The sequence below is a fragment of the Canis lupus genome, chromosome 1 (assembly GCF_003254725.2).
Source record: "Canis lupus dingo isolate Sandy chromosome 1, ASM325472v2, whole genome shotgun sequence".
Lineage (NCBI taxonomy): Eukaryota > Metazoa > Chordata > Mammalia > Carnivora > Canidae > Canis > Canis lupus.
This window is the reverse complement of record NC_064243.1, coordinates 117,407,586-117,429,156: the sequence shown is the minus strand read 5'-3', so window position 1 is coordinate 117,429,156 and position 21,571 is coordinate 117,407,586. Positions and strand designations below refer to the sequence as shown.

The window sequence follows — 21,571 nt, the reverse complement described above, 5'->3', positions numbered from 1 at the left end:
AGCCGGGAAAGCCAAATGGGGAGAACATGGGCCCCGGGTCAGGTTGCTCACGCTGGAATCCCAGTTCCTGCCTCTGCCTGAGTGAGCTTGGGCAGTTCCCCAATCTCTGCCTCCAGTTCCTCCCAGAAAGTGAAGAAAACAAGTCATGGGGTGGGCATGGTGCTAAGAGGGAGCAGGGTCTGGGCAGCCGGGCCCCTGGGGTCGGTGGCTAAGCAGGCAGCTCGGGCCCCGGCCCCTGAATATGGAGCAGAGCCCAGCACGGGGCAGGCAGGAGCTGCTCAGAGGACAGGTGGCACAGGCTGGGGTAACACAAAAGCGGGTCAGTACGTGTCTGCCGGCATAGGAGAGGCGGGCATCCGATGTCAGCCACTGCTAACCCTGGCCCAAAATGCACGGGGACGTTTTCCAGATACATTTTCTGATAACAGAAAACCACACTCGCTGGGGGCTTGTGCCGACACGAGCTGCTCCTGGCTGCCCCAGTGCTTCGCGCCAGAATCCCTGCCGGCGCGAAGGGAGCCTGAAGCAGTAGGAATTGTGCTGGGCACCCCCGAGGGACCCACAAGTGACAGCCAGCCTAGCCTTCCTGTGGACGCGGACATCCGGAAAGAGTGCAGAATAGAGGTCACCTCACCTGCTCATCGACCTGTTCGACTCTTGGGGCAAAGGGGGGACTTTTATTTTCCGCCGTCAACAGATGATGCCATGTCAGGGAAAGTGTTTCCCAGGTGGCTGGCTAGAGGCGTGTGTCTGTGTGTGTCTGTGGCCCCGTCTGCCCCACCCCCTGGACACACCTCTGCTGGCTAAGGGTGACATAACACTGTTCCCTGTCACTCTGTTCCCGCTTATCTCCCGTCTTGTCGGCGCCACCACCTTCTTGGAAATGAGTTAGGACAAAGGGGAGGGGGCTCAGCACCCCCGCCTCCCCCAGAAGGACCCATAAAAGCAACTGAATCGGGGCCCCAGACACCACAGCAAGTCTGAAACCTGACAGCAGGACAGCCAGACGGACGGCACAATGGCCCTGAGCACGCGGATCCAGGCTGCCTGCCTCCTGCTCCTCCTCCTGGCCAGCGTGGCCAGTGTCTCAGTCCTTCCACACCAGGTGAGAGCCCATGGGGCCTGGGCCCGACCCGGCGGCCGAGACCCCGGGAGAGCCAGACCCTGGGGCTGGGGATCCCTTAGCACCACGCAGAGCTCAGGGACGGAAAAGGGGGGACGACGGACAGCTGCGTGAAGTGCAGGGATGGGACCCTGAGAACCAGGGCCCCGAGCCCCCTCCACCCGATGGACGGGCGGCCCGATGCCACCCCTGCCTGTGTTAAGTCCGATTCTGCACGGTGGGGATCATGCAACGAGCACGGGAGCCGAGAGAAGAGTTTTGCTCTCGCGGAGCTTACGTCTCGGTCAGGGAATTAGTGACCAGTTAAAACAAGGTGACTGTTTTAGTAAATGCTCTTCATGAGTAATGGAAAATTATGATGCTAGGAGAGCGACCACAAGGGGGGCCCTGCAGGCTTTCACTCTGAGAAGGCCAGTGGAACGGAACCGAGTGGATGCTGTTGCAGGCAGGGGGGGCATCGGGCTGGGAGGGCGCTGTCCCCCAAAGAGTAGCTGTGGAGAGAGAAGGAGACACACCTGGGATGTCCCGAGGGAAGGGGAGAAGCCGCACCGTAGGGCCGCTCCCAGGACACCAACTGAGCCCCGGGACACCGACACTTGGGCAGCAGGTGGGCGAGCTCCCCCGGGCCCTGGCCATGCTCACCACCCCTTCTGCTCCCGCAGACAGGACAGCTCACAGACCTCCGAGCCCAGGACACAGCTGGAGCCGAGGCAGGCCTGCAGGTGAGAGCACCTGCCCCCCTCTGAGCCTCCCCCGGCCTCCCCTGGGCCCCAGCTCCCATCTCTGGATCTCCGCTCACTCTCCCTTCCTCCCTGCAGCCCACGCTCCAGCTCCGGAGGCTAAGGAGGCGAGACACCCACTTCCCCATCTGCATATTCTGCTGTGGCTGCTGTAAAACACCGAAGTGTGGGTTCTGCTGCAGGACGTAGAGCGCCCCGGCCGCCCCCCTCCCCGGTGCCCCCTCCACTCCGTATTTATTCCTGCTTCGCCCTCCACCCCTCGGTGACCAGACTTGGAATAAAATGGCTGGTTCTGTCTGCTGTTTTCCATACTAGCCTGTCCACTGTCCTTTCTTCCCGCCCCAGGCCTGCACCGGAGGTTGGTTTCGGGCCCGGCCTGGTCAGGGCCAGCACTCGGGAGGGCGTGCGGGCTCAGTGTGGACGGGGCTTGGCGCGGAGGCTCGGGGAAGGAAATCTGTTTCCTGTTCTTCCCTTCCTCCCCCTCTTCAGAAGCCCTAGAATCTCTGCTGCAAGAGCAGGGCCTGGAAGTTAAACCAAGTTTCCTCTCCTTGAAGTTTTCTTGAGACAAGGTTAACGGATTCAGAGTCCTCACAAGGGTGCTCACAGCAAGGTCCGGGGAACCCCTCACAGGGCTCCACTGGGTGGAAACCACTAAGATGTTACTTGCCTCCCTCCCTCGCCTCCGTCATGGGTGTACAGGCCCTGCGATGTGGGGTCACCTCACCGCTCTGACGATAACGGCTTGGGTGCTCGTGCGCCTTGGGCTTTAAAAATATCCCAGTCTGTTTTCCGATACAGTAAGCAGCTGTCAATCAAACCCACTTGAGCAGAAATGTTTTGGGGTGTCCTCCATAATTCTGCAGAGCAGAAAGGGGTCCTGGCACCAAGACGTCGGAGAACCGCTGGCCTTCCAGGCAGACACAGTGAAGGAGCAGGGGGCAGTGGCTGGGTTTCAGGGGAGCGCGGGAAGCTACGTCCTCTCAGGGAGGACACGCCGGCCCTGAGATGTGCTGGAGAATATCGCTCACCTCCACAAGGAGGTCAGCTCCCTCCCAATCTTCTTGAAACCGTATCCCTCTCAATTCATCCCATTTCCCCACTTTTGACAGAAACAGAAGATGCATTTCTCTCTTCTTAGCCCCTAAGAACACGTCAGCACAGGCATGGTGATGAACGGCCTTGGCTCTTGGGCCCCAGTGTCACATATGGATAGGGAAGCCTGGGTTAGATGGTTAGGGGGACCGGGAGATGGCTGTCATGGCCAAAGGCAGGCCAAACATAGCTAGAGCTTCTTCTCAGGAGAAGGTGGCCATGTTGATTTTTAGGTGAAATTTCTTGATTTTTAAAATATTGACAACTGATTAAAGGGATTTTATTTTTTAAATCAACACTCTGGGAGCCAAACTAAACCCAGCTGGGAGCCAGATCAATCCCGTCCACCACCCTCTGTCTTGTAAGCCACAAGAGGCCCATCGCCTGGAGAGGTTTTTCTGAATGGAGGGTGGGGAGAGGAAGGCAGGTGGACAGCATGGTCCATGGTCATGGACCATGAGCTTCCGGATCTTGCAGACATCTTCGTTCCACTCTGCAACCCCGCCTCCTCATCTGAAAAAGGAGAAGTTTCTGCAGTGTTCAGCTCCTCAGGCTGTGCAGCTGCTTATGACTTATGAGCTGAGATGTGTGTGTCGCCCGTCTCCCAAACTTAAATGTTGAAGTCCCAGCTCCCAGCCCCTCAGATTGCAACCTGATTTGGAAATGGGGTCTTTATAGAGATAATCAAGTTAAAATGAGGTCAGTAGTTTGGACCCTAATCCAGTTGGACTGGTATCCTTATACAAAGCGGGGATTTGGACAGAGGCCTCTGTGAACACCATGGGAATGCCATGTGAACATGAAGACTGTCATCTATAAGCCAAAGGGAGAAACCTAGAACAGATCCCTCCCCACAGTGCTCAGAAGAATCAACCCTGCCAATATCTTGACGTCAGACTGTGACCTCCAGCACTGCGAGACAATAAGTTCTGTTTTTAGGCCACCCAGTCTGTGGTGCTCTCTCACAGCAGCCCTAACACACCTGCCCTGTTGAGAGGGCTCTGCTGGATCGGAGTGGTGGCTCCCCCTTCGGACAGGCCCAGGCTCCCCAGCGCCCCAGCCTCCTGTGGCCCAGGGACCTGGGATTGCAGATTTCAGCGGTAGTTGCAGGTGCTGCCTGTGGACACACTTGCCCGTGCACCCCTCCCCCAGGGTCAGCCTTCCATCCACACCTAGAGAGGCGATGGACTCCCAAACTGCATAGGCACATGACCCCAAGGGGGTTGGTGTCGAGGCTGAAGGCTGTGATCCAGGAGTACCCCAGGAGCTCGGCATCCTCCTCCAAAGCCCAGGCACCAAGGCCCCTCTCTTCTCCAGGACCCAGGCGTTCAAGCCCCACCCCACTCTCAATGGGCCTTTGTCCCTGCCTGGGAAAGGCACGGGCAGAGTCTGACATCATGAAGCCTGAGGTGGGGGTGGGAACCCCCTCCCCCTCTATCCAGCTTTCTCTGACTCCACACACCCCAGTCTGAGGGATTTCCCTGCCCCTCACCCTCCCCAGCCCGGCCGGGTTCTCCCTTGGGAGAGAGGACCCCCTCCCTCTCCTCCAAAACTGCTCTGCCCTGAAGGACAGAAGATGCTCCAGCGTGACTCAACAGCTCGTGGTCAAACCATGACTATGCCCGATCACAGTACCATCGGCTCCCTCCGCCGCCCCCACACTCAAGCACATTGCAAGGGTCATGACCGATGGGAGGGGTGGGGGCGGGAGGAGGATCGCTGTGGAATCCGGAGTCTGCACACAGTGGGTCCTCACCCAGCTCGAAGGGTAAGCAGAGCCCTCTATAAGCCCCACTGAGCACCAGGCACTGTCCTAGGGGACAGAGGGCAGAGCAGACAGGCAGAAACCCTGGCTTCGGGGAGCTCCTGTGGGGGCAGAGAAGGAGGGTGCCCAGAGGGCAATGGGCAGATGTGCGGGGGGTTGTGGGCAGCGTCTGGGTGGAGGGGCTTGGCTCGGTGAGCCGGGCAGGGCAGGCTTCCAGACGAAGTGGCATCCGGGTGGGGAACCTGTAGGATGTGCAGGCTGTGGCCTGCGGCAGAGTGGGGTGTGGGATGGGGTGGGGGTCCAGGAGGAAGGAATGAGAGCAAAGGTCGGCAGCCAGAAGGTGCCGCTGGTGTTTGAGGAATAAGGCGTTCAGTGGTTATGAACCTTAACTCTGTGCCAAGTGCCAGTCTGCAAACAGGATAGATTGGAAATAGGCAGGCGAAGCCCTTATCTTACTGGAGATCATGTTCTCTTGAGAGGAGACAATCAATCCATAAGGTCATTTCTGACGGTCAGAAGAGTCTGGAAAATGGATCAGGACGTCGGCACCAAACATGACCCAGGGAGTGGCTCAAGAGAAGATAGAGGTGACACGAAAACCAAGGGTGGGCAGGTCCTGTCTCCTCCTGCTCCCACTCTGTGACCTCTTGGGACCGACCTATACCTGCTCGGGCCACCAAGAGTCCCTAGACACTGAGAACAAAGCCTTCTGTTTCTTAGCCTGAGGCTTGCAGAGATCTTAGAAGGCCCTCCCAGGGACCCAGACCCGGGCGCGCTGCGATGGAGGCTGCCTTCCCTTGTCCCCTCCAGGAAGGAGCTAGTAGAACCCAGGCGTCAGGCTGCCCAGTCCCAGCAGTGGTGACAAGGGCCCCTTTGTGCCCCCCTCCCTCGGGGGCAGGGAGGAGCTGGGCCCTGGAGGCAGGCGGCCCCTGGCACCCAGGGGGAGGGGACGGGCTGGCAAGTGGGGGCCTGGACCCTGCGAGCCAGGGGACTGTGAGCGGGGCCGGTGGAGCGGAGGGTGCAGAAGCGAGAGCATCCAAGTGAGTACTGCGGCCCGGAGGGGCTGGGACCAGCGGAGAGGGGAGCCGAGGGCCGGGCTCAGAGGGTGGGGCAAAGGGTGCGCAGCAGCATGTGCAAGGCCAGGTGCTCCGGGCCACCGATGCTCACCGGGGACCGCGGCTGGTTCAGGATGGGGCCGGGTGCTGCTCAGGACCGCGTTAGGAATGGGCTGGGACCACGGCAGGGACAGTGACCGGGCTGAGGGAAGAAACCCCCAGAGAGAAAGACTGAGGGGCTCTTCTCAGCATCTCTGGGTGGAAGGGCTGCAGGAGCAGCAGCCCTGGGGCTCCTAAGTTTGGGGCAGATGGGGTGGCAGTGGTCGGGGGCTGGATGAAGAGCAGAAGGATGGGCAGGTGATCAGCCACCTGCGTCCTGCCATCTGTGAGGGGGTGGGGGCAGTGGGCTGTGAGCGAGCCAGTTCCAGCACCTGGACGCATGACAGGTGTGTGTGTGCGTGTGTGTGTGCGCACACACACCACCCCTGGGTGAGCCTTAATCTACATCAGTGTTCCTCCACCTTGTTTTCACTGTACCCCACTAAGGAACTATTTCAGAGCTATTTTTCCTAATCCGATTCCGCCCACGAAATGCTACTACTATAGCCGTACGGTAGGTGTCTATGTAGGGCGGCCCGTTAGGGAGTCACAGCTCACTGTGACAGCTAAGATTTTCCTGGCCTCCACCCCAAGAACCAATTTCTGCCCCCATTACGAGCAGGGGGTATGCATGCTTGTGTCACAAGTCTGTCCTGGCCCCGTAACTGGCTCTCGCCTGTGTCCCGTACCTTCCCGTCGCAGGCGCGAGGATGGCATCTGTCATGTGTCCATCAGCCTGTGTCTGGGTGGGTCTGTCCTTAGCGACCCTCAGCGTGTGTGCGGGTCTGTGTGTCATTGGGAGCATGTGTGGATGGGAGGCAGGGCAGTGCGGGGGTGCTCCTGCAGGGGCAGGGGTCTCGGGGCCCGTCCGTGTGTACAGGGGGTCCCCCGGGAGTGTGCCCGGGTCGCTGTTGTGAGCCTGTTCCTTCTGGTCGGGTCTAGATCTGTCACATTTCATGCCAGCGTTTGCATGTGTCTGACTGTGCATGCGTCTCTGTCCGTGGGAAGAGGGCGGTGAGGGCCAGGGAAGGCAGCCACTTGGAACCCTGGCTTCGACCCTGAGGCGACCCACAGAGCAGCTGGGTGCCAGGGACTCACCAACTCCCAGCCCCGGGGGCCTTCCTGGCCTCACTCCCAAGCCCAGCCAGGAGCGCCAGACTCTTCTTTCATCCCACCTACCCGAGAAGCCCCCCAGGATGAGGCACCCTTGCCCCGAGGGAACAGGGCTCTTTTGTACGGGGCCCTGGCCTCCGCTAAGGGTGGGGACAGCAGGGGCCGTCTGTGGGGTGGGAGAGGGCGGCAGGAATTCCCGCGGCATGTTGGGAATGCTGATGTTGTGAAACCCGGTCATTGATGGGCTGGGTCCCTGCCCGCCACCCCCAGGCCTCTGCCGTGGGACATCTGCTCCCTCACCCCGCTCACCACACCGCCAGCCTCCCCCCACCCCGATGCTCCGCCGCTCCCCTCTCCTCCCCAAAGTTCTTCGCCATCACAGCTCGGGGCGGGCGGTGACGACAGAGCAGCTTCCAGGCCGTGTGGGAGGGTCCCTAGCATCAGGCGGCGGAGACACGTGGGCCACCACTCAGAGCGACCCGGAAAGAGGGCGGCAGAGGGTGCACCTGTCTGGCTCTCATTCCAGGTTGGCTGGCTGACAGCTTCAAGTGAGACCCGAGACATTCCCAACTCAGGGAGACTGAGGTGAGGGGCAGGGTTCCAACTCTTGGGGTTCTCTTTCCCCCTGGCTACCCCTGATTCCTGCTGCCCGTCCAGCCCTGGCTCTGTCCTTACTTTCTTGGAGATGCCCAGGGGCATGATGGCGATGAAGAGAATGATCAGCATGTCACTATGACCCAGAGACAGGGCGGTTTGGCAGTTAGGTCTGCAGACCCGGAGCTAGGCACACTGGGCTTGAATCCTAACCCAGCCGCTCACCAGCCATGCGGCTTTAGGCAAATTGCTTAACCTCTCTGGACCTCAGCTATACAGTGCGGGTTATAACGGCTCCTGCCTCAAAGGGACCAGATGAATTAATATAGCACTGGGGCCTGATGCATGGTCAATGCCTCAGAAATGTTTGTAATTCCACATAAGAATACCTGCAGCAAGGGCACCTGGGTGGCTCCATGGTGGAGCGTCTGCCTTTGGCTCAAGTTGTGATCCCAGGGCTCTGGGTTCAAGTCCTGCATCAGGATCCCTGCATGGAGCCTGCTTCTCCCTCTGCCTATGTCTCTGCCTCTGTGTGTGTGTGTCTCTTGTGAATAAATAAACAAAATCTAAAAAAAAAAAAAAGAGAAAGAAAAGAAAAGAATACCAGCTGCAGCGAACATCTGAACAGGCCCCCTCCTGAAGCCTTATCAGAAGCACCGTTCGCCACTGCCCCCAGCCTCCCATGCTCTCCTCTCTCCTCTCCAGCTGTTGCTCACTTGCTGGACAAGATGATCTTCCTCACGACACTGCCTCTGTTTTGGATCATGATCTCAGGTAAGGGCTAGGGGTGCTGGGGATCCTGGGGCCTTGGTCCCCGAGTAGGCTGGGGTTGTTTCTGTGGGTCCCTGCAGGGCGGAAGGTGGTGGGAGTGTGTGTGTGTGTGGGGGGGGATCGGGGAAGGACCTGTCCCTCCACCTCAGTGGTCCTGCTTGCCCACAGCCTCTCGAGGGGGCCACTGGGGTGCCTGGATGCCCTCGTCCATCTCTGCCTTCGAGGGCACGTGCGTCTCCATCCCCTGCCGCTTCGACTTCCCTGACGAGCTGCGGCCGGCCGTCGTGCACGGCGTCTGGTATTTCAACAGCCCCTACCCGAAAAACTATCCCCCGGTGGTCTTCAAGTCTCGAACCCAAGTTGTGCACGAGAGCTTCCAGGGCCGCAGCCGACTCCTGGGGGACCTGGGCCTGCGGAACTGCACCCTCCTGCTTAGCAGCCTCAGCCCCGAGCTGGGCGGCAAGTACTACTTCCGCGGGGACCTCGGCGGCTACAACCAGTACACCTTCTCCGAGCACAGTGTCCTGGACATCATCAGTGAGTCCCCGAGGGCGTGCGCGTGCCGGGGGCTGGGGCTGCACCGGCCAGGCTGGGTGCATGTGGCTCGACGGGCTCCCCCAAGCCTTTCTGGGGAGCGAACCCCGATGCCCGCACAGACCTGGAGGCTGACAGAACTAAGCAAAGCGGGGCCCCAAATAGTCTTGCCGCCCTCAGAGGGAAAACGAGGGTGCTTCCGCTTCTAGAAGCAACTAGGAGGAAAGCAATGTTGCTCTCAGGGAGTCTGCATTAAGAGAAACCAGAATCGTGTGCTTTTCTGTGTCATCTCCTAACTCCTAAACACTGGCTGCGGATTTGGATTTTTAAAAACAAATCCAGTTTCGGCCAAATAACCTGCATTTCTGGGCCAGAGTTGGCCATCAGAGTAGGCCACGCTGCCCAATTTCTGAGAGGCCCCATAGCACGGAACCCCTAAATTCAGACTCCGGGAGTCCAAATGAGTCAGGTTACAGCCCCAGTACAGAAAGAGACCCCACTGGCACAGCCAGACATAGACGTATCTCCAGGACATACCACACACTCACGTACACACACGCTCACGTACGTAAGTGGAAAAGGAACCAAAGCAAACATGGGAAAGGAGAGAAGTTTCTTAAGGGCTACAACATAGTATCCAGAGCACAGATGATGAAGCTGGAGTGACAGTGTCTGAAGCTCTTCTCCGCGCGGGCTGTGGCCTGTTTTGTGATCTAAAACACGAGCAAAATAACAACACCCACCTCCCGGGCAAGGTAGATGCTGTGAGGCCATTCTAGTGTTCTGTTCATGATTACACACCTGGGGACCCTGGAGGGCCTCTGGGTGGAGGGACACCGGGACGAGAGAAGGCAGTAGGGGATTCTGTATCCAAGGATGGGGAGGGGACCAGGAAGCCAGAACGCTTCCTCAACCCTCCTCTCCCCCGCGTGGCCCAGACACCCCCAACATCGTGGTCCCCCCGGAGGTGGTGGCGGGCTCGGAAGTGGAGGTCAGCTGCATGGTGCCTGACAACTGCCCGGAGCTGCGCCCGGAGCTGAGCTGGCTGGGCCACGAGGGGCTGGGGGAGCCCGCCGTGCTGGGTCGGCTGCGCGAGGACGAGGGCACCTGGGTGCAGGTGTCGCTGCTCCACTTCGTGCCCACCAGGGAGGCCAACGGCCACCGGCTGGGCTGCCAGGCCTCGTTCCCCAACACCACGCTGCTCTTCGAGGGCTACGCCAGCCTGGACGTCAAGTGTGAGTGTGGGGGCGGGGCCGGGGCCGGGGCTGGGGGCGGGGCCGCGCGGGTGGGGGCGGGGCCAGGGGCGGGGTCTGCGGTCCCAGCCCGCTGACACGCCCCCCCGCCCCCGCTGTGTCTCGGGGCCTCAGACCCCCCAGTGATCGTGGAGATGAACGCCTCGGTGGAGGCCATCGAGGGCTCGCACGTCAGCCTGCTGTGCGGGGCGGACAGCAACCCGCTGCCGCTGCTGACCTGGATGCGGGACGGCTCGGTGCTCCGCGAGGCGGTGGCCGAGAGCCTGTTCCTGGATCTGGAGGAGGTGACCCCCGCGGAGGACGGCGTCTACGCCTGCCTGGCAGAGAACGCCTACGGCCAGGACAACCGCACCGTGGGGCTCAGCGTCATGTGTGAGTGGCGGCCCAGGGGGGATGAGGGGAAGCCCCCCCCCGCCCCCGGCCTCGGGCGGAGCAGGGGGACCCGAAGCTGGAGGCGGTCCTCCCTGCGCCCCACGCACGCGCACCTGGCGAACACCTGCTGCGCACCACGCATCCCGGGGCGAGGTGGGAAGGCGCAGGGCTCAGGGGAGCTGGGTAGACTCCAGGTCCTGCGGACAGCCTTGGCTGGCGTGGGAGTAGAGCCGGGCCCTGGAAATCCGCATTTCCCCGTGAGCCCCGTTGCAGTTGTAGGGGGACGGATGAGGGGACCCCAGACCCCACGCAGCCCCTTGTCCGCACTGTGTACGTTAGGGAGTCCCCGGCGGAGGGGCTGGACAGATAAGGTCCTTTGTTGGGAACCAAGGAGAGGTCATTCATTCATTCACTCATTCACAAATATTTATTGAGGCAAAATGCCCAGGGCTGTGGATAATAATAATGAGAACTGCAGCCAACATTTACTCAGCAGTTTCTGAGCGCTTTCCACAAATACTCTTTCCCCAGACATCCCCAGGGCTGGCCCTGACCCACCTCTTCTCCTCTGGGGGAAGATTTCCCTCACCATCCCAGTTACAACTGTAACTACTCTGACTTCCGTCACCACATTTCTTTTTCTCCAAAGCCCTTATCTGCATCTTGCCAACTACATGTGTTTACTTACATAGCGTCTCCTCACATGGTTGGGAATCTTTACCTTACCTTGTTCAGGCTAGAACGGCACCTGTCACTTAGGTTCTCAGTGGCCCCGCTGAGGTTGGGACTGTTATCAGGCTCATTTTCCAGATGAGAGAGAGGAGGCCCAGAGAGGTCACACACACCGCTGGGAAGGGGTAGAGCTGGGATTCAGACACAAGCGCCCTGCTAGCAGAGCCCCTGTTCTTATAAACAGGGTAGCCAGGACAAGGGTTACCTGAGCAGGTGTGCTCAGATTGGGGCATATGCGGTCACACTGGTGGGGGGTGGGTGGGAAGAGGCACTGTTGCCTTCTGACCGTAAGCCCCCTGTCTTGGCCCCCAGATGCACCCCGGAAGCCCACGGTGAACGGGACAATGGTGGCCGTGGAGGGGGAGACCGTCTCCATCCTGTGCTCCACACAGAGCAACCCGGACCCTATTCTCACCATCTTCAAGGAGAAGCAGATTCTGGCCACGGTCATCTACGAGAGCGAGCTGCAGCTCGAGCTGCCTGCCGTCACGCCCGAGGATGATGGGGAGTACTGGTGTGTGGCTGAGAATCAGTATGGCCAGAGGGCCACCACCTTCAACCTATCCGTGGAGTGTGAGTACCGCCGCTCCTCGCCCCTTCCCCTGCTGACCGCCAGCCGGACTTGACCTCCTTCCACATTCCCCTCCTCAGTGGATGGTTCGGGGGTGGGGGGCACCTCGATTGCTGGATTGCACCATGCATCCCAGCCAAGGGTCAGCTTTGCACCAGCAGATGAGAATGGGGAAGGGAGGGAAGCTGAATCCACAGCAAGAAATTCAGTCCCACCCGAGAGTGCTGTGTTCCCACATCTCGGGGATGCGCTTTTGACCAGAAAGGTTTCTGGATCCCGTGGCCTCTGCCCCTTTGCATTCACCAAGAACCACAACACCTAACCCTTGCGTTGCATTGCTGTGTACCAGGCATTGCTAGAAGCTCTGTACGGGGATCCATTCATTTCCTCCACAGGACGTTCCTATGAGGGAGGTCCTATTACTGTCCCCAGTTTCCAGAGAAGCAAACTGAGGCCCAGAGAGTTTATGCCAACTTACCCCAAGGTCACACAGCTGGAAAGTGGTTCAAATCCAGGCAGTCTGGCTCCTCTTTCCTGGACTGCCATAGCTGACCTCATCCTAAGTTATTACACCAGAATACGTTGATCAAGCAGTTGTTGTGTGCAAAGGGCAGTGTGGCTCTGGGGGCCGTGGAGGAGAGGACCGAGAGTACAGACACCAGGCTTATAGCAGATACAGTCGAGCCAGAGAGATGGGATGGATGCGCACAGAAAGCTGTCTTGGAAGTGAAACTCATCCTTCCACTGCCAATCAGCACCTGTCCCGGCCTCCTCACCCGGTGGCATCGCCAACACCCCCACCCCCACCCTCACCCTCACCCCCACCCCCACCCCCAGCTGCCATTCAGGGCTGTGGCTCCCAACTCACAGTCTGCACTCCGTCTCCAGCAGCAGCTCCCTCTGGAGTGTCACCTCCGTGTTTCCATCTCCCCTGCTTCCTCTCCAGCTCCTGCCTGGCCTCTGCGCTAGTCTCCGGACTTTACCGCTCCCGGCCTCCATTACTCTACCCACGGTGGTCCTCGCCACGCAAGTTTGCCAGAAGGTATTGAGCACAATCTGTACTCAATGCTTTGTATGTGGCGAGAATCAGCGCGTGGTAGATAGAGATTATTTCTGGAGTGCCACCTTCTGTGGCAGAGGGGTGGCCATGCACTGCTGTGCCAACCTTTCACCTTGGGGTGCATTCCCTCCCGGCCTCTGCTCACCCGCAGTACCCAGGGTGATCATGAGTGTGGGGTACTCTGCTTTCTCCATACGCCGCCTCCTGGGCCCAGCTTCCTCCTTCTGCTATACCCTTTTTCTCTGTCGCATCCCAAGCCAGTGGATCTTAAGTTTAAGGGTCAGAGAGCCCCCTGAGAATCATATGGAGGCCCCGGAACATGCACACCACAGCATCTCACACACATTTGCAGTCACAGATTCTCTTGCGCAGTAAGGTCGGTCATTAATGGTCTACTCTGGGCAGGACCACAAGCTCGGCAGGTGTTCTTTTGCTGAGCCTGTGTGGTCACCCTGTGAAGAAGAAAATAAAAGTCAGAATCCCCAAGGAACGTGCAGCAAGGAAGGTTGGTCGGAGCCAGGAATCTTCTGGACTCTTGTCCCACCCAGCTCTTAAACCGCTGGCTGCTTTGCCTCCCCGAAGCCCGTGGAACCCAAGGGCTTACTTACTTTAGCTTCTTTTGAAGACAAACCAACAGATTTGGAGTGGAAGGCCCCCTCCCACCTGGCCCCGCCCCACCTGCTGAGCCCTTCAGGCTTCACCCGGGCCCTGATCACAGGACGTGCTCTCTGGCAGTGCGGCCACAGGGTGCTGGGTACGGCACCCCTCAGGCTCCTCTCTGTCCCTGAAGTCCGTGATCCCTAGCACCAGGGGTTTGGTGCTCCCTGACAATGGCAGGGGTTCTAGTGCGGGCTTCCTTCTTACCAGCTGAGCCCAGGGCCAGGGTGGCATGGGTCGTACTCACCTTACCGAGTGCTTGTGCCCAGGGCCCTAACCTGAGCCCCTGACGCTCCCTGACCTATGTGGGTCTCACCACAACGTGATTGCGAGGGACTGTTCTTCACCCCAGTTTAATAGAAGGAAACCAAATTGTGAACTGGTGTCCAGCACCAGACAGAGCTGACCCGCCCTGGGGCAGAATCCCAGCTCTGTCTTCATCTTGCTGCACGATCCCTGACAAGTGATTTCACTTTTGCTGAGCCTCTCTACTGAGAAATGGGTAGGATAACAGTAGCTTATCCCAAAGAAGCCTGTGAAGACTCTGGGAGTTATGCTGAGCGCCCACAGTGCCTGACTGACACCTCCTCTGTGCTCCCTAAATCATTTCCCACTAATCTCTCCCTTGGACTCCAGGCTGGGTGCCTCCGGCCTTCCTGCTGCTAAGGCTTTTCTCACGTGCTCCCCCTGCTGGAATGGCTCTATTTATCTCATCCTAAATCCTTGGAAGGGAAAAGTTAAGCCTTAACATCACACTAGGGAGCGTATCTTCAGTGTTCTCATAGGCCCTTGCAAGAAAGGACCGCCACTCCTGTTTGCACAGTGAAAACTCCATCTTGGAGGCCCAAGGAGGCCGAATGGCCTGGTCGGGGACAGTAAGCGACAGAGCTGGGCTTCCAGCCAAAGCTGTCACACCCCAGACTCCCCATTCTTTGGGACTTGGGGTTTGTGTGGGGTCAGTCAGGCTTTGTCAGGTCTCCCAGGCCACCTGCAAAGCTGCGGAGATACTGAGCACATGCAGGCAGGGCGGCGGCAGGGGTCAAGGGTGGAAGCTGTCACAGGAGCACCAGGGGTGCAGTCTTGAATGAAAGGGTTTCTAAAAAAATGTAATAGCTGTTGGTTCAGGTTTGTCGTTATGCACTTTGCGGAGTGTCAATCTGTTAACACTAGAGCCAGCATAGTGCATGTTTGCCTGAACAGAATTCGGGCAATATATTTTTAATTTACCGGGTTTAGATGCAAGTACAGATTGAGGTTCCAATTGGAACCATCTCGAGTTTGAATCCAGTCATGTGACTCCCTGGCTTGTCAATGTTACGTGCATATTCTTTTTTTTTTTTTTGATGGAAATTGAAAGCAAGTGGCGGTAGATGGTCCGAGGGTCCTTTGGCCGTTTGTAAGTGGGTTCTGGTCAGAACTGAGAATCAGAGTTCAGTCTAGCGGGGCAGACTCTGGTGCTGGATTTTTCAGGAGGGAAAGAGAACATAGTTTTAAAAAAGGAATGTTCGATGTTCTATTATAGTATCATATTTTGGAAAATGAAAGAAACTACAAGAACAAAAAAGCCACAAAAACCACACCAGTATCATTCTTGGAATACAAATGGCAGCAAAGGAGAGCTCGATGCAATGGTCTTGGGTGGAGGGTGGGGGTTGGTGTCAGGGGAAGTGGAGGATCCCATGAAAGTGGGACAGGCAGCCTATAAGGGAGCCTTAGGGAGTCAGCAGGGGCATCTGTAGGATGGCCAGGAAGGGGAGCCTGCGGAACTCAGTGGCCCACACCGGTCTCCACAGAACTCCGCTATGTGAGGGTGCGTTCTAAGTGTGGGGACAGGGTACAGGCGGAAAGAGAGCCTGTCTTGATGGCAGTAAGAGCCCAGCTGTACAGGTGTCTAACACGGGAGGGATAAGTGCTGGGAGCAAACCGAGGCGAGATGGGTGCGAATGGTCAGTGAAGTGAGGTGCAGTTTCCATGAGTGGTCAGAAAAAAGACATGTCACCTGAGTTCAGCAGGTGTCAAGGAAGTGTTCCAGGCAAAGACCCCGAGGTGGGAAGAAGCTCCATGAGCTTTAGAAGCAGCGAGGAGGGGATCCCTGGGTGGCTCAGCAGTTCAGACCTGCCTTTGGCCCAGGGCATGATCCTGGAGTCCCAGGATCGAGTCCCACATTGGGCTCCTTGCGGGGAGCCTGCTTCTCCCTCTGCCTGTGTCTCTGCCTCTTTCTCTGTGTCTCTCATGAATAAATAAATAGAATCTTAAAAAAAAAAAAAAGAAGAAGAAGAAGAAGAAGAAGCGAGGAGGCCAGTGTGACTGGGTAGGAGCCCCGATGAGAGATTAGTGCGGCTGGGGCCTTTCGGGGCCTCATGAAAGCAGGAAAAGAGTTTGGATATCATTGTCAGTGACATGGGGAGCAACCGAAGGGTTTTTTTGTTTTTTATTTGTTTTTTGTTTGTTTGTTTGTCTTTTGAGTGGGGAGCATCGTGATGTCATTTGGGTCTTACAAGGTGAACAAAGTTAGAGAGGGGGCCAGAGACCATGCAAAGGGGAAAAGGCCGCTCGTCTCTGCGACAGCTACCACCTGCTCTTGGCCCTCCGCCTCCGTTTGTCGCCCGTCGTCCCCTGAGTCTTGGTCCTTCTTGGCCTGCAGTTGCCCCTGTGATCCTCCTGGAGTCCCACTGCGCGGCAGCCCGAGACACAGTGCAGTGCCTGTGCGTGGTGAAGTCCAACCCGGAGCCGTCCGTGGCCTTTGAGCTGCCCTCACGCAACGTGACCGTGAATGAGACCGAGCGGGAGTTCGTGTACTCGGAGCGCAGCGGCCTCCTGCTCACCAGCATCCTCACGCTGCGCGGGCAGGCCCAGGCCCCGCCACGGGTCATCTGCACCGCCCGCAACCTCTACGGCTCCAAGAGCCTGGAGCTGCCCTTCCAGGGAGCCCGTGAGTGCTGGCGGGGCAGGGGGGGGGGTGGGCACGGAGGGAGGGAGGGTACCTCTTGGATCCAGGCTTCCTGCCCCGGGGCTGGCCATCAGCCTCCAAGCATGGGCCAGGCGACACAGATGGAGCAAGTGATAAAGATGCCCTTTCCGGGTGGTAAGGGGGGGCTGCCCTGGGTTGGCTGGCGCTTTACTGGGCCCTGTCCTGGGCTCTCTGGCAACTAAGCCCTCTGGGCCCGTCGGGCAGTGCAGGGACCTGCCAGCTGTGTAAATGTCCTCACTGTCACCTCCGCCCGGCCCGTCTCCTACAAGCCCCCGTGTCCTCGCTACCGCTGGCATTCCTGAGGGTGCCTGGGTCCTCTGTCCTCAGACCGCCTGATGTGGGCCAAGATCGGCCCCGTGGGAGCTGTGGTAGCCTTCGCCATCCTCATTGCCATCGTCTGCTACATTACCCAGACACGCAGAAAGTGAGCGGCCTGCCAGGGCTCCCCTGGGGGCGGCGGGTGCCCCGGGGCTGGGGAGGCGGGGAGGTCAGTTAGAGGCAGCGGGTGGGCAGCGGAGGGCGGCCCTGTGCGTGTGACGGAGGGCGGATTCTGCTCTCTGAATGTTTGGCTGGATGGAGGAGAGACCCCCGCCCATCAGGCCGGCCGGCGCCGGGCCAAGCGCATCCTGATGGATGCCTGTGCCCCACGTTCGGTGCTGTGGCCTCCTGTCCTCCGGGAACCCTCCCGCAAGCGCTCCGGAGTGATGGGGGAGAGCCAGCGTCCCTTGGCTTGTAGCCACGGGGTCAGGCACCGTGGGTTCCAGGGCTCCGATCCTTACACACATCATCCCTGGCAACGAAAACACTCCCCAGCCCCAAACCACACGCACCTACCACAACTGGGCTGGTTTTCCTCCTTGTGGTGCACACGCACGTCAGCCTTCCTGAAAATGAATGCACCTTTCTGCTCCGCATCCTGGCAGCGAGGGGCTGACAGCCAGAGCACTCGAGAAGAAATCCAAGAAGCTAGGCTGGGGCCCCGAAAAGTGGCAGAGACCAGGGACCAGACAGGGGGATGGGCAGTGGGGGGGGGGGGCAGGAGGAGGCTGGTCATTCTGAAGAGGCATCTGCTCCATCTTAGAGACATGGGGTCCCTTGAGCCAAATTCCTAAGGTAGATGGGGTGCAGAAAGGGAGCTGGGAGGGAAGCCCGGGACTTCCGCTGGGGCCTGACATGTCCTGTCCTGCAGAAAGAACGTGACAGAGAGCCCCAGCTTCTCGGCGGGGGACAACCCCCCTGTCCTGTTCAGCAGTGACTTCCGCATCTCTGGGGCACCAGAGAAGTATGAGGTGAGGGCCAGAGCCTTGTGGCTCCAGGCTAGCTGGAGAACCTGGGTGGGTGCCAGGGACCCTGAGGACCTGGGAGGGCCTGGGAGGCCAAGGGAGGGAGAAGGAGGAAGTGCGGAGGGCTGGGTGCACCTGGGCTGGGAGGGCCGCTCAGGCGGAGGCCACGAAGGGGCCTGAGGGGCTCAGCGGAGGGCAGCCCCAACCTCCCCACCCCGGTCTATGACTGCATTTCCTTCTCTAATAGTCCAGAGAGGTCTCTACCCTGGATTGAGCGCCCCAGGAGGTAGGTCCCCGGGGCCTCAGTGTGTCCGCCTCTGGGCCCCTGTCGGGCCTGGGGGTTGGGGTGCATGTGTGTGCGTTCTCGTCAGGCACCCAGAATGTTCCCTGGTTAAGCCTGGCCCTGCCTGGCACTCCCGGCCTTGTCTATTCTGTCTGTGGCCACTGTCCTGTGTCTGTGTCTGAAGGCCCCGTGTAGGGTGGGGGTGAGGGTGGAGCCTGCGACGGGGAAGCGGGGGTCACCCGGGTGGAGCGAGGAGGGGAGCCGCACCAGACCCAGGCATCAGGGGAAGAACGTACCGAGCCAGGTGCTTACAAATATTTGGAAAGGTGGGGTCCCAGCCAGGTGGCTTTAATCTGGGAAGATGCTATGGGTTGAATAGTGTGCCCCCCCCGCCCCCGCCAATTCCTAGGTCGAAGAGGGCTTCCTGGGGACAGTGGATCTGTAGGTGACTTTCAGGCTTAGCAAGGAAGAGGGGGTGGTGCGTGGCGGCGCCAGCTGGGGCAGAGGCTCCAGAGCGGGACCCGGACACCGAAGGGTTGGCTGCGTGCTGGTCCTTAAGAAAGGAGGTTCGCACAGGGCCTTGGGACTCAGCCCCAGAGCTGCGGGGGTGCAGGTACCTGCTGCCTCTGCACCTGGAAAAGGTGGAACCATAGCCTTCTAATGGGCTGGGTCTGTTCATAGAGTGAGAGGCGACTGGGATCGGAGAGGAGGCTGCTGGGCCTTCGGGGGGAACCCCCAGAGCTGGACCTGAGCTATTCTCACTCGGACCTGGGCAAACGAGCCACCAAGGACAGCTACACCCTGACGGAGGAGCTGGCCGAGTATGCTGAAATCCGGGTCAAGTGAGGGGGCTGGGGGCCGCCTGTGTGGCCACCCCTCCCTCAGGACCCTCACTGGCCCCTACTGGCTACGGGCTCCCTTGCTCCCCAGAGTGGTGGGGGCCAGGGCAGGAAAGGGAGGAGGCAGGTGACAGCGAGGTCCTGGGGGCCTGGCCTCCCCTCCTTCCCAGCCGCCCCCAGCCCTGCCAGCACCCACCCCACACTGTGGCTCCTCTCTAACCTCCTTTAACCTCATCTGTCTGGAGGGGAGCCCTGTCTGTCTGTCCATGTTATTTATTGCTACCCCTGCCTGGTCTCCTGCCCCCCACACCCGGCCCCAGGGCCTGTACAGAGGGACGTGAAATAAATGCCACAAAGCCAAACACCTGTCCAGATCCTGATGATTTCTGATCCGTCCTAGGGGAGCCTGCTGTCGCCCTCCCCACCCCCTGCAAGGTCCCGTGTGGGGACAAGGGCCCGGGTGTTCTAGCCCCGAGCCCAAGGCCACCCGCCCTGACGCCGCTCCCACTCTGAGCTGGCAGCTGTGGGCTGAGGCCTCTTCACGCACTGACATTCCCTCCTGTCCCCTGCAGCTCGGGGTGTTTCATGGGCCTGTGGGGGTTTGACTGCTGTCCCTCGCATTCAGGCCGTACTCCGCAGCTGCAGCCTTTCCAAGTGTATTTTTTTGGTTTCAGAAACACTAATTAGGCCTCAGCTGTGTATGGAGCCCCTTCAGGAATTCAGGCTGCCCTGGGAAGGGACCGTGTCATGAAGATAACACTGGGGCTCAGTGTAGGTGCCAGGGGATTTTCCTAGGGTCCCAGAGCTAGGAAACAGAGTGGCCAGGCCCTGGTCTCAGTTATTCTTTTTTCCATAACCCCCGCTGGCAATTTGAATTTTGCCAGACTCTCTGGGAGGAATGGTAGTAATAACTAAGAGTTGTCGAGCGCTTACTATGAGTGGTTCTACTCGATTTACGTGAACTAACCTCCACTTACCTTCTCTAACTAGTATGACAATGGCTCTCCAAGTTGGGTCCCTGCACCAGCAGCATCAGCATCACCTGGGAACTTGTTAGAAAGGCACATTCTCGGGGCACCTGGGTGGGTCAGTCAGTTAAGCATCTACCTTCGGCTTAGGTCATGATCTCGGGGTCCTGGGATCGAGCCCTGCGTTGGGTTCCCTGCTCAATGAGGAGTCTGCTTCTCCCTCTACCTCTGCCCTTCCCTGCCCCATTCCTGTACTCTCTCTCTCCCTCTATCAAATAAATAAAAATCTTAAAAAAAAGGGGGGGGGGATCCCTGGGTGGCTCAGCAGTTTGGCGCCTGCCTTTGGCCCAGGGCGTGATCCTGGAGACCCGGGATCGAGTCCCATGTCGGGCTCCTGGCATGGAGCCCGCTTCTCCCTCCTCCTGTGTCTCTGCCTCTCTCTCAATCTCTGTGTCTATCATGAATAAATAAATAAATAAATCTTTAAAAAAAAAAAAGGAAGCAAGGCACATTCTCAAGGCCGCATGCCAGACTACAGAACTAAAAACTCGGGTGGGGCCCAGCAGTCTGTTTTGATGACTCCTCCAGGTGATTCTGGCGCATTGACGTTTGTGAACCTAGAAGTGCTGAGACACAGAGGTCAAGTCACTTCCTTGAGGTCCCCCCCGCTGGTAACTGTGCAGCCCCGACTTGCACCCAGGGCCCAGAGCTCTCACTACTGTGCGCTCCGTCATCTTGGTGAGAAGCAACAGGGGCTCAAGGGCCAAATGGGGTTAAGAGAGCACTGAGAATAGAGCTGCCATTTGGGTGTGGCTCCTGAACAGGGCTGTTCTCCCCTAGTTTTTGATGAAGGCAGAGGATACCACAGAGACCACAGTCAAGACCAAGAGGCAGGACTAACCAAACCATGTTGAGAGAGAAGGTGATGAGGCCGGAATGGGAATGGGAAGTCCACGTGCAGGAGCAGGGCAGGGCTGTGGGTGGTAGTGGGGCTGAGGGTGGTAGTGGGGCTGTGAGCGGCGGGGAGGGGACTGACACCCGATGCCTGCCCGAGCCCCTTCCTCGTGGGGCTCTCTCAGTCTTGTAGAGAAGAGGACATTGACCAAATGACCTCATGCATAATGCCTGACTTGCTGACAGCTGCCCAAGGGACCCTTGTCACCTGTGGCACCTGCTCCTGAGAGACGTGCAAGGGGGGCTTTTAGAGCACAGAATGGAAGTGTGTGTTGGGATCTCAGGAGCCCAGGGAGGTGTCCCAATGACAGGAAAGTCCCACAAGGACACTGTATGTGAAGGCCCCAAGTGGGAAGATGTTTGGCAAAATCCCAGGGGCTGAAAATAAGGCCGGAGAGTGGTCAGGGACGGGGCAGAGAACGGCAGCGGCTTCACAGCAGCTCCAGGGGCCATCCCCACCGGATCTCCTGCACACGAGCATGGACCCCGCCCTGACACACCTGTGCTCTGACAACAGACCCTGGCTCCAGCAGGTCTGGCCTGGGAGGAATGCCCCGAAGGACTTCGCCCTGAGGAGCAGAGCACTGTCAATAATGAGGGACTGAGTAACCCTGTGCTGTCCAGAGGGCTACCCAAGCACCATGCTGATGAGCCAGGGGATCCCAGGAGGAATGGACAGCAACTTTTGTGTTAATATGTATTAACATATTAGCATGATCAGAACAAAGAGAAGCCGGCATAC

At 58.8% G+C, this 21,571-nt stretch overlaps 2 protein-coding genes across 5 annotated transcripts; both read left to right on the top strand.

Moving 5' to 3' along the window:
* Positions 1 to 837: 837 nt before the first annotated feature.
* On the top strand, positions 838 to 2,174 carry LOC112643624 (hepcidin antimicrobial peptide). The gene is made up of 3 exons (XM_025421802.3): positions 838 to 1,105; positions 1,786 to 1,845; positions 1,942 to 2,174. Exons 1-3 carry the CDS (start codon positions 1,019 to 1,021, stop codon positions 2,050 to 2,052), a joined length of 258 nt encoding a protein of 85 aa, XP_025277587.1. The 5' UTR covers positions 838 to 1,018; the 3' UTR covers positions 2,053 to 2,174.
* Positions 2,175 to 5,659: 3,485 nt separating this feature from the next.
* On the top strand, positions 5,660 to 19,269 carry MAG (myelin associated glycoprotein). 4 transcript variants are annotated; one of them, XM_025421619.3, is made up of 12 exons: positions 5,660 to 5,760; positions 7,514 to 7,572; positions 8,287 to 8,355; positions 8,521 to 8,889; positions 9,825 to 10,121; positions 10,254 to 10,511; positions 11,556 to 11,816; positions 16,176 to 16,463; positions 16,830 to 16,926; positions 17,692 to 17,791; positions 18,033 to 18,071; positions 18,750 to 18,890. In XM_025421619.3, the coding sequence occupies exons 3-11, from the start codon at positions 8,310 to 8,312 to the stop codon at positions 18,057 to 18,059; spliced, it is 1,743 nt and encodes a 580-aa protein (XP_025277404.1). In that variant the 5' UTR covers positions 5,660 to 5,760; positions 7,514 to 7,572; positions 8,287 to 8,309; the 3' UTR covers positions 18,060 to 18,071; positions 18,750 to 18,890. The 4 variants fall into 4 exon arrangements, with proteins under 4 accessions (XP_025277404.1, XP_025277401.1, XP_025277403.1 ...); XM_025421616.3 differs by lacking the exon at positions 18,033 to 18,071 and having other exon boundaries at positions 18,750 to 19,269; XM_049095381.1 differs by lacking the exon at positions 18,033 to 18,071 and having other exon boundaries at positions 5,678 to 5,760; positions 8,210 to 8,355; positions 18,750 to 19,269.
* The last annotated feature ends 2,302 nt before the right edge of the window (positions 19,270 to 21,571 follow it).

What these genes read in the sequence shown, in the direction of transcription:
- LOC112643624 (XM_025421802.3), top strand. Translation starts at nt 1,019, where the DNA reads ATGGCCCTGAGCACGCGGATCCAGGCTGCCTGCCTCCTGCTCCTCCTC. An exon ending in TCTCAGTCCTTCCACACCAG is followed by an intron (nt 1,106 to 1,785) that starts GTGAGAGCCCAT and finishes CTGCTCCCGCAG; the next exon opens with ACAGGACAGCTCACAGACCT. An exon ending in GAGCCGAGGCAGGCCTGCAG is followed by an intron (nt 1,846 to 1,941) that starts GTGAGAGCACCT and finishes TCCTCCCTGCAG; the next exon opens with CCCACGCTCCAGCTCCGGAG.
- MAG (XM_025421616.3), top strand. Translation starts at nt 8,310, where the DNA reads ATGATCTTCCTCACGACACTGCCTCTGTTTTGGATCATGATCTCAG. An exon ending in GTTTTGGATCATGATCTCAG is followed by an intron (nt 8,356 to 8,520) that starts GTAAGGGCTAGG and finishes GCTTGCCCACAG; the next exon opens with CCTCTCGAGGGGGCCACTGG. An exon ending in CAGTGTCCTGGACATCATCA is followed by an intron (nt 8,890 to 9,824) that starts GTGAGTCCCCGA and finishes CGCGTGGCCCAG; the next exon opens with ACACCCCCAACATCGTGGTC.